Consider the following 14,954-nt stretch of genomic DNA (forward strand, 5'->3'; position numbering starts at 1 on the left):
CTCTTCAAGACATCCATCCATCCATCCATCCATCCATCCATCCATCCATCCATCCATCCATCCATCCCAGGCAGTTTCTGCCTAGTCCTGCGTGACTGTCAGCTAATTTTTGCACCATGGACCAAAGTAAAAACCATTACTATTATCTTAAAGTAAGTGTAGAATATTTATTAGATTTGAATATTACCAATGCTTTTATTACTGAGTCAAACTTTTAACAGAAAATTATATTTAAATCTGAACAGAAAATTTAATTTAAATCTGAATCAGCTTTCATCTGAACAGTCTTGGATTAGAAAACATTGTAAATATTCACCCTAAAATAAATATTTTTCTGTCTAGAAAGAGTTCACATAACGGTCGCTTATTTTTCTTTAAAACAAAGCAAACCACACACCAAAGTACTTCTTCAGGCTGGGAATTAATCCACCTGACCTACACACAAAAAATAATGTTGAGTACCTGACAATTCCCAATGGCTGATGAAGGAGGCAAATTTTTAAGGGACTTTTTAAGAAGGCATAGGGTGACAGGATAAAGGGGAATGGCTTTGGATTGGGGGATTGTAGGGTTAGATGGGATATTGGGAAGGAATTGTTCCCTGTGGCTGCCCCTGGATCCCTGGCAATGTCCAAGGATCACTGGAAAGGGCTTGGAGCAAGCTGGGCCAGTGGAAGGTGTCCCTGCCATGGCAGGGGTGGCATGGATGGGCTTTGAGGTCCCTTCCAACCCAAAAGGGTCTGGCACTCCATGATTCCATGATTAATAAGTGTAAAAATGACACTGGGACTCCATGATTCCATGATTGATAAGTGTAAAAATGACACTTGGGACTATATTGTGTATATGCTTCATTTGTTTAAATAAGAAATATTTCCCTAGGTGTGTGACCTGCTGTTGGCTGATCTGGGTATCGTGAGGAGGAAGGAAGGAGGAGCAAGGAGAGAGTTATGGACAAGAATGGGAAATAAACACCAAAATCATGTGCATAGGAAAAGGGCAACTGCCTAAATCCTACTTGTGTCATGCAAGGATCCAAGATCTCTGAAAAACACCTCAGAGATAAGCATTTCTCCAGCCTAAGGCACTCAATTTAAGTGAAAGCACTTCCAAAAATATATTATTTACAGCATAAAATCTCTTGAAATCGACTTTCATGAAGTTGGTAATCTCCACTGAATTTTAAATTATTCTTAAAAATTGCCTGCCTAATTTATCCTTTTCATCTCTGGATTCCCAGGCTGGAGAGAAACTCCGCATTTCTCAATAACTTTGAATAAAAAATGTTTAAAAAATGAGATTTTTTTTTAGATATCTTTGGAATCTTTTTCATCCTAATTAGTTATGAAAATCAGTGCACATAATTTCTTAGTCTGCAGGAAAAATATTTTTGGCAAGAAATGCTGTGGTGTGTCTGTGAGAAGGAGGATTTCCTTTTTATATTTTTCAATGGTTAAACCAGAATAAATCACTGAAATGGACACCTGCAGCTAAATATGAAATATTAATTCAATGCAGTAATAAATACAATCTTGTTCTCAGTGGCCCTAATTAGAAATAAACCTCAACAATCTTCTATCACCATTTCTTATGCTTCACTAATATGATTCATTTGAAAAAAACAGTCTATTTTCATAAAAAAAAAAAAAACAACTGAAGCAATTCTGGTCTCTATTTACCTACTTCTGAAGCAAAAAAAAAGTAGACCCAGCACAGAATATATAACCTCTGTTATTTATCCATTTTAAATTAACATAGAGGATCTGCTCCTGGTGGTAATCAAAGAATTCATGGGAAAACAAGGAAACAAAAGGCAAATCTGCTGATTGCTCAGTGTGCTAAAGTGAGCTTGGTTTAGTTTTTTGTCTCCTTCCCTTTTCCCTTCATTCTGCAGGTAAATTACAGCAACCCCCACCCTGAAGAAGTTTAGAAGAGGCAGACCTGTTCCCAGAAGAACAAGTGGGCTCCTTCTTAATGGCCCTAAAATCTCTCTTTTTGCTCTTGAACTCATCCTCCCGTGCTCCCTGCTCTGAAAAGGCAGGAAATTGTTAATCCTGCTTTTACCCAGGTCTCCCAGGGGCTCAGATGATGGAAAACATCATCTGATCATGTTTTCCATCATCTGAGGAATGATTGTGGAACACGTGGAGCTGAATCCAGGCAAACAGAAAATCATCCTACAATGTGTGTTTTTAATGGGAGTTCTGAATGTGTGTTTGGTGGGTGTTTTAATGGTAATATGTTTCTTAATGATGAACAAAAATGCAAAAAATTATTTAGACAGAGCTGACTTGAATTAAAGAGCCCATGGCTTTACATTTAAGTGGTTTATTCTTCTCTAGATGTAGATACATGGAACAAAATCCAGGGAGCATCCTTGCAGCCCATTGTTTATGCAAAAAAATTCTGCAAGCTTCCAGAGGTAAAAGTATCTGGGGATAGTTTAGTTTCTGTCTTCAGGGCCATGATGGTTCAGCAGAATCCCCTGGTCCAGATAATTAATTTTTTCTGACATACTTTCTCATCCTGTCCTTGAACCACAGGGCTCTGAGAGAGGATATGTTTAGATGGGATATTAGGAAAGAAATTCTTCCCTGTGAGGGTGGTGAGGCCCTGGCACAGGGTGCCCAGAGAAGGTTCCCTGGATCCCTGGGAGTGTCCAAGGCCAGGCTGGATGGGGCTTGGAGCAACCTGAGATAATGGAAGGTGTCCTTGCCCATGATGAGGAATGGGACTGGTTGATCATTAAGGTCCCTTCCAAGTCTAACAGTCTGGAATTCCATGATTCTCTGATCTGTCATGACCACAAGCTCAGTCAGTCTTGTGAAGGAGCCAGAGACACAGACATAGCCAACATCTGGGCAGGAATTGATTGCCAAGTCCTAAGGAATTCATTTTGTAAGTCCAATGGTGAAATTCACATTTGTGTCATAGTTGCCAGCATGGTGTAGCTTGATATGTTGTGTCTGTGTCTACACTCAAGTGTGAAGTAATAAAAAACATCACAAGTCATAGTTAGTAAATAAATAAGTTGAATTGTATATCCTGACAGAAAGAATGGGGCCATTTCTGGCCTGTAGAAGAGTCCAATCAAACTCACTTTCTGCACTGGAAGAAAAAGAAAATGTGGATTTTTGAAATGTTTTTCTCTAAAAGTAGTTCAGTGGTAAATCCTTCAAACCGATTTTGGGGAATTTGGGTGTATTGTCATCAGTCCTTCAGAATGAGGAAATGAAATCAGAGACAGGAATAATGTACGTATAAAATCAGAAGTAATAAGATATAAAGAAAATGATCCCTCACTGAGCTTTCTGGGATGCTACCAGGATGGAATTGGTGACCATGCCAGCCACATAGGCAGACATGATATGAGCCTTAGGGAATGACACAAGAAAAGATTGCTCTGGTTATGTATTTTAACTCAAGTCAGGATCAAAATTGTTTATGGATTTTTATTTGAACAACAGGTAATGAAATGGCAATCCCAGAGCTATACATTCATAATCAACAGCAGCAATATGACACCTAAATGGCATTACTACACACTCAACAGCTGTTAATAAAACCTTATAAATTTCTAGAACCCTTTAATACCTTTTTGCAAAATGTTCTGAGCACGCACTCCCACAGGGAGTCGTTCACACACTCCCGCAGATCCACCCCCACACCGTGTGTGCTGCCATCACACATCCCCTCTCCTGGCTCTGGGCTCTCCTGCCTGCACACCCTCCCTGGCAGGGAGGTGGTCCAGCTCTGATGGCAGAACCCAGGAAATTCCTCTGGCTGCCCTGGAGGGCTTGAGCCCCTGCCTGGGGGGGCTCAGAGACCTTGGCACAGAGCCCAAGACCCCTGTGCCTTTGATCTTGACCCATAGAAAAATAATTACCAACCTTTATACAAAGAATTACAGGTCAAAAGAGTTTAAGTAGAATGATAGTTTGTCATGGGGTGAAAAATAGATTTTTGAGGTTTTTAGAATGGGGGCTTGAGGTCCCAAATGGAGGAATTTGGGCGTGCCCTGTCCTTCTTCCTTCTTCTTCCTAGCCTCCATCTTCTGGGTGATGTTGGCGTTTTTGGATTGGTTTAGAGTAGAAGCTACTGTCTAACATAGATGATAGATATTGGGAAGTTATTGTAAATAGTGTACACGTAGCTTTTAGTATAAAAGATAACGCTGCCCCAAGGTTGGGCAGTGTGCCTCAACCCGACCTGCCAGACAGACCTTGGTGGGTTGGAGAAAGAATTTTATAGATAAGAAACAATAAACAAGTTTGAGAACAAGAACAGGAGAGTTCTGACTCCTTCTTTGACTGCTGGGATGGGAAAAGAGACTTGTACATATCTCAGAGTCACTCTGTCCAGCAGAGATTCCAAGATTCAGTGTCCTCCTGCTGCTCCTCACACCCATGCAGACACCAACACCCTGGAGAGCCAGGGGTGCCCAGCCAGGCTGGGGCCCTGTGCCCTTCCCAGTCTGCTTTGTGAGGCATAAACACTGAACTGGGAGTGTGGTGGGGTTTGAGGGTCCCCAGGACGAGGTGAGAAATGAGAATCTTGACTCCATGTTTCAGAAGGCTGATTTATTATTTTATGATATTATATTAAAAATGCTATACTAAAACTATACTAAAGAAAGGAGACATCAGAAATCCAGAAAGGAATGATAATAAAAAACACCTGTGACTGAGCACAGTCCTGACACAGCTGGACCATGACTGGTCACCAAGTAAAAACAACCACATGGAACCAATCTAAGATGCACCTGTTGGTGAGCAACCTCCAAACCACATTCCAAGCATCAGATAATTATTGATTACATTTCTTTTCTGAGGCTTCTCAGGTGAAAAATCCTGGCAAAGGTATTTTGCAGAAAATATGTCAGTGACATGGAAGGGTCTTAGAAAGGTGACTCCTGGTGTGTCAAACCCAGGCTTTCTGCTGTCTGTCTTCTTCTCAATCCCTGCATCATATCTTTCCCATCCTTAATTTTATGCCTTTTCAAGCTGACTCCTTCTTTCATCCAAAGTCTCTTGATCATGCTCTGCATAGATCCTAATTTGGCTGATCATCACCATAAGGAAACCTTGTTATTTTTAATTTGCTCTTGACCATAACCATCAGTGTTCGGGCTCAGAGGAGAGAGTTTTGGGTATTCTGGCCACAGCCTGTTGTATTCACACCCCTTGAGTTCCTCAGAGGTGGGCTGGGTGTTTGTGGCAAGGCCTTGATGCAGAGGGGCTCTTAGGGGTGGCTTCTGGGAGAAAATGCCAGAAGCTCCCTCAAGCTCAACACAGTTCCAGGCAGCTCTGGGATCACTCTACAGCCATGCCTGAGTGGAAGAAGTTGTTGATCCCCACCTACCCTTGGCAGAACCTCCACAGCTGTCATCTGGAGAGGAGGATGAAGAGGAACAAGACTTCTGGCAGGATTGTGAGCAAGGCTGGAGCAGCTTCTCCTGCAGGATTAACCCTGTGGAAGGCCCCCATGCTGGAGCAGTTTGTGAAGAGCTGCAGCCCATGGGAAGAACTCAGTCTGGAGAAATTAATGAAGGGTGGTCTCCCATGGGTACAATGCCACACTGGAGCAGGGGAAGCACCTGCTGAGGAAGGAGCAGCAGAAAAACCATGGATGCACAGGCCACTATTCCTGTCCAACCCCTTTTCCTGCCCCTGTTCTGCTCAGCTTTAGGAGCTATACAAACTGTGAGTGAAGCTGAGCTCAGGAAGAAAGAAAGATAGGAAAAAGTTTGGTTTAAGTTTGTTATTTCTCATTATCCTACTCCCTTGTTATTTGGTAATAAATGAATTCTCCAGAGCTGTCTATCTTGTCCAGGCTGGTGATGTGTGAGGGATATTTTTGTCCTTACCTCGCCCACCAGCCTTTAATCATTGTTTCTCTCCACTGTCACACTGAGAAAGGGGGAATGATAAAGCATCTTGGTGGGCACCAGATATCCAGCCAAGGTCAGTCCAGCTCATGCAGATGACTAAAAACTGGAAAACAGAGACATAAAGAAAAAGTAGAGATTTTATTAAAGACCTTTTTAACTTCACAAAAATGAATGGGAACATCTTTTCAAAATGTTATTCACCTGAATGAAGAGAGCTCAGAGTTCTTGGTCTGGCAGAGCTCGATCAACTTCCCTTTATTTCTGTGGTTTATCTTGTTATTTCTGGCACCCTCCTACAGCCATTAAGTCAAATCTGATGTTGCAGGTGGGTTGTGCTACCATGGTGCTACCTGGTGTTATTTCTGCATGTAGATATCGTGATATGACTTTAACAAATGCGGCACAGATACCCTACTCACAATTTTTCTTTCACCTGGCATTCTGCCTTACTGATGGAGGATTCATTTGTGGCCTTTTATGAGTTCTACTTTTCTCTCATATCTCCCACATCACCAGTGAATCTCCAAAGTTTTGAAATAATTCTTCCTTAGGTGTATTAACTCAACATATTCCAAGATAATTTTTGTTGTGTTACCCTTTCCTGGCTCCCAATATTGCTACATTCCTCTGCATTCTGTTTCCTTGTCCTTAGTTTTGTTTGCATGTGAGTGACCAAGGACCACAGGGTTCACTTAGCAGAGTTCACAGGTGCAGGTGGCATCTTCATCTTCATCAAGGTGTGTGCCTTCCCAAAATCTCTTCTGAACTTAGGCCTAGATTAATACTGCTGTGTCTTTAACCCATCTAACTCAATCTAGTTCTTTATCAGCTGTTTTGCTTTCTCTTGTGGTATGTAGTTGATATATGAAATTTTCATGTGTTCAAGAAAACATATATTCTGCTTTTCAGTTACAAATCAACTAATTTGCTAGAGAAAAACAACTTCTTACATGTGAACCACTTTCCTTACACCAAACTCTTAAATCAATGCTATTGTCTGACCAAGGCTAAGTAAAACTGACATAATTTTTCACTATTCCTGGTACTGGAAAGCTTTTTATTCAGTGGGGAAATTCTAACTAAGGAAAAGGCAATACAACACTTCTCTGTGAGTTCATCCAACAACTCTGAACAGTCTGTCTCTAGAAAATGAAAAGGCACCAGAAGACAGGAGCTCTCCTAACTGGGTGATTACAGTAGAGTGTGTAGGCAAACACTTTCTGTGCCAGCAAAGGCTGGGATTTTGTGGCTGTGCTCTGAGAAGAAACTCCAGTGAGATAACAGATGAGATGGCAGCAGGTGTAGGAGTTCCCATGAATAAAACAGAAGCAGCAGCAATAGAGGAAGGAGCTGAGCAGCTGGGCTTAGGTACTCCATGTTGTCATTCTCTCACTGCAAGATTGATTCCATGGATGTCTCACTGAAATTATTTTAGCTGGCTAGTTGGATTTTCCCCTAGTTTTGGCTGATAAGTGATTTTCCTTCCTCGAGATGTGTTTTGAGTTTATCATGGTAAATTTAGGAAAATGGTTAAGTAAAGTCTTTACAAAAATCAGCAAGTTACTCAAGAGAAAATATAAAGTTATATTCCTCTTCCTTTGGAGCTGCTCGAAGTACTGTGGTACAAATCTTCTGTGTGTACTGTGCATTTTTCTTTTCTTCTGTACTTCCCATTCATTCCTTTTTGTTCCTGGATGCCTTCACAGAAGGCTACAAAGGACCTTTATTGGGTTAATTCTCTTTATCATCTAAACATGTTATATAAAAACAACTTCTCTGCAGGAGAGCCTGGTTGGTAACATGGTAGAGTTTGCCATTTATGTTTTGTGCATTGTAAACTCTTGTCAGCAAATTGGATGCTAATAGAAGCACAGGAGAATCCTGTGTGTGGCTGAATTTCTAACAAAGGCAAACCCAACCAGTGGGCTACACTTAACTGGTTTAGTAACTGAAAACCAAATTTACTGTTTTGCTACAAACACAGATGCTGGTGCTTCATCATGAGTACCTTTTACCCAGGGGTGAGAGAGAGGGGGATTCTTGTGAGTAGCAGCAGATGGCACTTCTGCCTGTTTTAAAGCAGTCTCATTAAGAGATGCCACTGAGAAAAACTGCACGGACTTCATTATTTTTTGGATAATGTGTAAATTTGGAGAGCATTATCAGCAGATTTAGTCATGCTGTGAGAAAAAAATAAGTATGTTCCGTGGTTATTTCCAAAATAAGGTGTCTCCTTTGCTCAATTCTCATGCCATAAAAAAGCTACAAAAGAAAGACAAGCCACTCTGGACTTCTTTATGGAATTACATAAAGTTATATTGCAAATTTCATGCATAACTTTTCTTAACTGCAAAGAGGCCTGTAAAAGTTTGAAAATATAAACTGTTATGAAATATCATGTTTTTCTCCTCTGAGAAAGAAAAAAAAAAGACAAAATTTTAATTCCAAATTAAATGAAGAATTTTCAATCCAAATTTCAGCTCAGAACAGTATTACTGTTTTTATTGTTCTTATCAGCCACCTGCCATGTAGTCAGTCCATAAAAACATGCAAAGACTAGTCCAGGGAATGTGCTGAGGCTGTAAGAATTTGTTGTTCCTGTTTCCTGTCTTGCATAAGTAGCTAAGCAAAGAACTGAGCGCTTACTAATACCTGACTAAAAGCTCCTTATTTCCTCATGGAGCAGCAAATGGCTGCCCCAGCTAGAGCAGGTCAGGTGGGTAATGTATATCTGCATGTACTTCAGACATGGAGAGCAGCACAGGCAGCTCTGTCAGGGATATAAACAAGCATTTTATGTTCCATTAGTACCCTGGATTTTATTCTCACTTTCTCCAAGAGAAGCAGGCTTTGATACCATACCTGCGCTGAGTTATAGCCCATTACACTGAGAAACCCGAGAAATAAATTTGCAGGCATTCACACATCCCTCAAAGCACTCAGCTCTGAGGTGCTTCACTCAGCATCACCTTCCCTGCAGAATGCACTCAGTGACAAGTCTGCTGGAGCCCAGGAGAGATCCAAGGTGCACACAGAGAGGAAAAGGGAGAGCTGAGGTCTTTGTGTCACTGTTAAGGGCATGGACCAGGCTCTGCTCTGTGGGGCCCAGCAATAGCACAATGAGGGGAACAGGCAGGAATTGATGTGTAGGGGGATAGAACATAGAGTGTAATCTTATCCCCTGAAGAGTTGCAGCTGAGCCAATTACTAAGGGCTAGGAGCAGGCCTGATGTTAACAGGCCACACCTGTAGCCAATAAGAAGCGTGTTATAAAAGAGAGAACATAGAATGTAATCTTACCCCCTAAAGAGTTGCAGCTGAACCAATTACTAAAGATTAGGAGCAGGCCTGACTTTAACAGGCCACAGCTGTAGCCAATAAGAAGAGTGTTACAAAAGAGTGGATTGGTTGGTTGAGGGGAACTGGAGTCAGTTGGTTACTGTGAGGATGAGTCAGTGCCTAGAGGAGCTGCATACAAGAAACATCAAGGAGGTATGGAACTCTAGCAATATGGAACCCTTGCACTCTAATGATAACATTTATGCTCAGGAAGTTTCCCCTGGACATGAGGAAGAACTTTCCAGTGCTGGGAGAGAGCACTGAAAGAGACCAGGCAGGGGGTGGAGTGTTCCTCACTGGGGATATTCCAGAACTATCTGGATAATCCTGTGCTCTGGGGTGGCCTTGCTGGAGCAGAAAGCTGGGATCAGATGAGCACTGTGGGCCTTTCCAGCCTTGTTTGTTGTGTGATTATACAGACAATGAGACCTTCCAGCCTCGTGCTTGAGGGCCCTTTCATGGGCTGTTCTTTCAGCCCCCAGCAGCAGAGCACCTGCACATGAGCTGGAGCTGGGAATCCCTGAGCATGTATTTTCACTTACTGCTGACCACCTCATCTTTGACATGTCTATGTTTTCATCCCTTCAAGTGGGGCAGATTTTTTTTTTTTTTTAACAGTAGTAAGAAAAGTAGTTAGCTCTGTAGCAGCAGGAATTTGTAGGAGTATTATAGAACACCAGAATCACAGAATTACAGAACAGTCTGAGCTGGAAGGGGGTCAAAAGCATCATTCAGTTGAACCCCTGTCCCTGCCCAGACACCCCAACAATCCCAGCCTGTACATCCCTGGGAGCTTTGTCCAAACCCTCCTGGAGCTCTGGCAGCCTTGGGGCTGTGCCCATGCCCTGGGGAGCCTGGGCAGTGCCAGCACCCTCTGGGGAAGAACCTTTTCTTGAACCTTTTCTAGGGGAAGAACCTTTTCTTGATATCAGCCCAAACCCAGCAGAGAGGAGATCAGTGTTTCCTCCTCCTCTTCCTCTCATGAGGATAATTTATTATTATTGAAGAGAATTGATTCTTGAATTATTGGATTGTTGAAGAACTCAGTGAGGTCTGACCTCAATCTCTTCTCCAGGCTGAACAGGTCAAGTGCCCTCAGCCCCTCCCTAGCAGTCTCCCCCTCCAGCCCCTTCCCCATCCTCTTAGCTACCTTAAATCTTCAGAAAAAAGAAACTCAGGAAATTAGGTGCCACAGAAAAGCAAAAAGTTTTCATTTGAAACATTCACATGAAAAAAAAAAGGCTTTTAGTCCACACAGAAATCTGAGAATTCTAACAAACCTAAACAGAGGAGGTGCAAGAAACGAGGACCTAATGGATAAGGTAATAAATGAAAAAAGAGAACCAAAGTTCTCACAAATGGAAAGGATAATAGCCTTTAAAAGAACTTAAGAAGACATAATATCCATTTCCTCACAGCCACTTTTATCTGTAAGAGAAACAAATCATAAGTTACATAATTTGGCAAAGAAATTTCAATCCTAAGTATTTTTCTTCTAGACAGGAAAACTATGAAGAATCTTTATGGCTCTCTTTTATTTGCTTACTAATGTCAGTGACTTTTAAAGTCTTCTTGGAGGAAGTAAAAAAAAAAAAGTATATTGTTCTTTTACTGCTACATGTGTCCTTTTATATCCCTTTTTGGGCAAAGAAAACTAATAAAGTTTAACAGCTTGCAGATCAAATATGAGATATTGGAATCCAGCCTTAAAGATGATATTTATTTCCAGCATTCCCAGGCCTATCAGTATACAAGGAGGAAAATGCAATTTGACATTTCTGCATTTGAATAGCCTTCATGGTTAATTAGGTTACCAGTATCACTGGCAGGGCTTAATATTGTCCCTCAGGAGTAGATCTTTTACCACACTGTGTACAAATGATAACCTTGAGTATCTATTTTATCTTCTTCATCAGTACTCTGCCATGTTCTGCTGCTCTACAAAAATAAAATGTGCTTAAAAGAACAAAGAGAGCAGTAGCTGCAGTTTTATCCAGATGTAATTTATGCTAGCTGTCTGACATACTGAGAGCAACTGGAAATTTAGAGATTTCTGAGTTAATCTCAGCTAATTCTGGACTTCTAGAGATGCCGGATCTTCTACTGAAATTTTACACAGATGCTTTTTCTGTTCTGTCTCTGACTCTCTCATAGTATCAGTATCCAGAGAAAGAATCAATCCTGAAAGTTATATCAGAATTCCATTTTGTCTGTCCAACCTGCAGCATGTACATTAATAAAGTCATGTTTTTCTTCCTCCATAACTTTGCTAAGACAGTAGACTTCAAGCCACAACAAGAGCATTTTCTCATTTCTAAATCTACAAATTTATTTTAGTGTTGTCTAAAACCTGCACCCTGACGAGACTGCACTTGGAATTTCTTTAGAAATTAGAAAGTGTAAGTATTTTACCACAAGTCCTCTCCTACACAGAAACCCACCAGAAATCAGAAGCTTCATATCAAAATAAGATGAAAAGTCTCTCAATATGGGGCAGCAAAAGACACAAAAGGCTAATGCTGTTTCCCTTTCTCCTGTAACTGCAGAATTCACGCGGCTGTGGTGATGTCCACGAGTGAAAATGGACATCCCTTCTCCAAGATTCTCCAAACCACTCACCTGCCACCTGGAGAGGACAGCTGGAGGCAAGAGAGTGGAGAGGGTGGGCTGGGAGCAGTGATGAGGTAAGAAAAGGAATGCTAGCAGCACCAATAGTAATTCAAGAGAGCAAAAGAAATGAGTCACCCAGAAAATGTCCCTGAGAACAGACAGTGCCAGATGGCTCCCTCAGCCTTGGTTTCTCCACCAGGAGGAATCCCCACTCCCCAGCAGAGACTCCCCCTTTCCCCCACACCTGGAAATGATGGGGGCCAGTACAGAATAACCTCAGGGTCTTTTCCCTGCCCCTCCTGGCAAAAAATTAACCCTGTCCAGACCAGAACCAGGCTAGGACTTTTCAAATATGATGGAGAGGACTGTTAGAAATTACAGCTTATGTTTGTAATTGAGTTGAAGAGTCATAGATTGTCTTAGTGTCCATGAATGAATTTAATTGGGCATAGAAATAGATCTCTAGCTGCAGCTGAATTTCTCTGCAGACAACTAGTAAAATAAATCATTGTTTTCTACTACATAGAATCCTCATATACTCTTTACCTATTTTTTTTTAAAAATTCAGAAAGAGCTTTAAATATAGTTTGGTCATCAGAGAATCTAATTATTTTTCTTGTCATGTTCTCGAATTATTTTCTGTTACTGATGGAAGGATTGTGTTTTTTCCTTCTAGCTTTAAAAGTATAAGTCCTACAAAAGATTTTCAGTAAAGATTATAACTGTATTCCTTTTTCCATTTTAATTGTGTTTAACTGTGCTGTTCAACTCAGGAAAGTAAGCAGGACAAGACACAGGATGTCAAAATGTTATATTTTCTAAATACAATTTTTAGGTTTTCATTAAAATTCCAGAAAAGTGGTATATTGCAAAGCACAGCAACATACAACAGCTTTTGGGTGTCAGAGTACCTTATTTCAGATTTAATAGTACTGAGGAAAGTTAGCATAAAATTCATATGAGCAAATTCGGTCCCAAGCTTTGTGTCTTCACTTAAGTTATGCTTGTGAGGACCTAATTACTTTTTCTGCTGAGCCATCCCAAACACTTTCCTGGACTTTTTGTTCTTGAAGAAGTTGCTAAGCACTTTTTTTCCTTCACCAACCTCTTCATCCCCTTCAGGAAGGGCCAAGGCCATTAAAATTTGATCCATTAATTTTTTACAGTAAGTTAATTGATGGGATATTAAGACTACAAAAGTGGGCAATTGCTCTCTACTTCCTCTTCTTATCCTCCAGTTGTCATTGCTTGAGAAATGAGATGCCTGAAAGTGGAACTGCCTGTTTCAAACCAAGCCCAGAGAATGGCAGGGGATCCCCTTTGCTTTAATCCAGCCTGACACTAATCAGACCTAACCCTCCTTCTGAATGCTGCATGGGAACACAGATGGAAGATTTTTCCAAGCTTGGATGTTTATCTGGAGCTGGTCACCACAGCTTTGGCAAAGAAACATTATTTTCTATTGATTTAGGTAGAAACATAATTCCACTTTTAAAGTGAAGAGAAAGTTTATATGCATAGTGCAATAACTGAGGGTTCAATTTTGATCAATGAGTAGAGCAAATCATGACAATTCCTAGTCTGTGTTTCTCCCCTACCCTATTAGCATGCATTGACATCTACTGATGCATAAATAGATTCACTTATTAGAAGGTTATTTTATGGTCTTATGGCATACATTTCATTTTTGTAGCAGATGGTGCTTTTTGTTGCTGATCACATTTGTTTTCTGGTAGGAAGTGCAACACTATTGACATAAACCCAAATTTAATATGTGAAAATAAAATCAATTCCTGCATTCTGCATAGAGATGTTAAAGTTCCCAGGAGACCTGGCTTTGTCTGACAAGGTACAAACTCAAATAGTCTTTTTTTATTTTACAGTTATATTGCCTAAAATGTTTAATTATGGCTTTCATTTTAAAATCTGTACTTTCCATTTCCCCACAATGCCTTTGTACAGGTGAGCTGTCAGACAGAACAACTTTGGTGTTGCAAAACACCAAAACCACTTTGGGTGTTCCACATTTTCCTTCAAATCTTCCCCCCACCCAATTAAAAGGTGTTTTTATTCTATAAACCCAATAAGGAGTCAAACTTTCATGGACAGCATCCCGTTCCAAAGGCTTCCCTGTGTTCCAGCCAGTGTTTTTCTGTGGACTGTGCCTGCATTTAGGCATTTAAGCTCACACACTAGAAGAAGGGATAAATCAAAACTTTACAAAAACCAGAAGAGAACAATTTACATTCCAGGACAAGTCCAGAGAGTACCAATTTACCTATGAAAAATGAAATCAGGTGACAAAACTCCCTGGTGCCTCCCAGCTGTAGTGGGTTAAACTCCCTGCTGCTGAGGTTGAGTTTTGCAGGGGGGTCCTGCCCTGTGACCCCCGAGGGGATGAGCAGGTGGAACAGCCCTAGGGAAGGGACCTGGGGATGCTGTGGATAAAGCATTGCTGACATGAGTCAGCAATGCAAGCTCTCACAATCCAGAAAGCCAAAAGTGTTTCCTGGGCTGATGCCCCAGTGTGGTTAGAGGGAAAAGAGGGAATTCTGCCCTGTGCTCAGGTGAGACCCCACCTGCAGAGCTGCTCCAGCCCTGGGCCCAGCCTGGTGAGGATGTGGAGATACTGAAGGGACCAGGATGGGCAGAGGGATGGAGCAGCTCTGCTGGGAGGAAAGGCTGGGATTGTTCACATGGAGAAGAGAGGACTCTGGGGAGACCTTATTGAAGGAGGTTTTTGGGAAGATGGGGACAGATCTTTGAAGCCCTTCTGGCTTTAAACCAAAGATGGGTAGATTCAGGAGAGATATCAGGAAGAAATTTGTACAGTGAAGAGCTGGAAGAGATTGCCCAGAGCAGCTGTGGCTGCTCCATCCTTGGACATGCCCAAGGCCAGGCTGGACAGGGCTTGGAGCACCCTGGGCCAGTGGAAGGTGTCCCTGCCCATGGTACTGGATGGACTTTAACCATTCTATGAGTCAGAGGGGCAGCTGTTATGTAAAGAAAAGGGAAAGTTCTCCCTTCTGCTTCCCTCATCCAGAACCTTCTTTTGTCCCCACAAAACCCTCAAACAGCCCCACAAAGCTGTATTCCAGCTCTGCCAGAGGAATGC

The 14,954-nt window shown here is 41.6% G+C and overlaps 1 protein-coding gene across 1 annotated transcript in view; it reads right to left on the bottom strand.

Moving 5' to 3' along the window:
• Nucleotides 1-5,794: 5,794 nt before the first annotated feature.
• The window catches only part of LOC143694628 (uncharacterized), a 33,123-nt gene continuing 23,963 nt past the window's right edge, over nucleotides 5,795-14,954 (bottom strand). The window contains exon 3 of the mRNA XM_077182036.1: nucleotides 5,795-5,993. Coding sequence (XP_077038151.1) covers nucleotides 5,886-5,993 — 108 coding nt within the window. The 3' untranslated portion in view covers nucleotides 5,795-5,885. The remainder of the gene's footprint in view (nucleotides 5,994-14,954) is intronic.

Source organism: Agelaius phoeniceus, chromosome 8 (genome assembly GCF_051311805.1).
Source record: "Agelaius phoeniceus isolate bAgePho1 chromosome 8, bAgePho1.hap1, whole genome shotgun sequence".
Classification (NCBI taxonomy): domain Eukaryota; kingdom Metazoa; phylum Chordata; class Aves; order Passeriformes; family Icteridae; genus Agelaius; species Agelaius phoeniceus.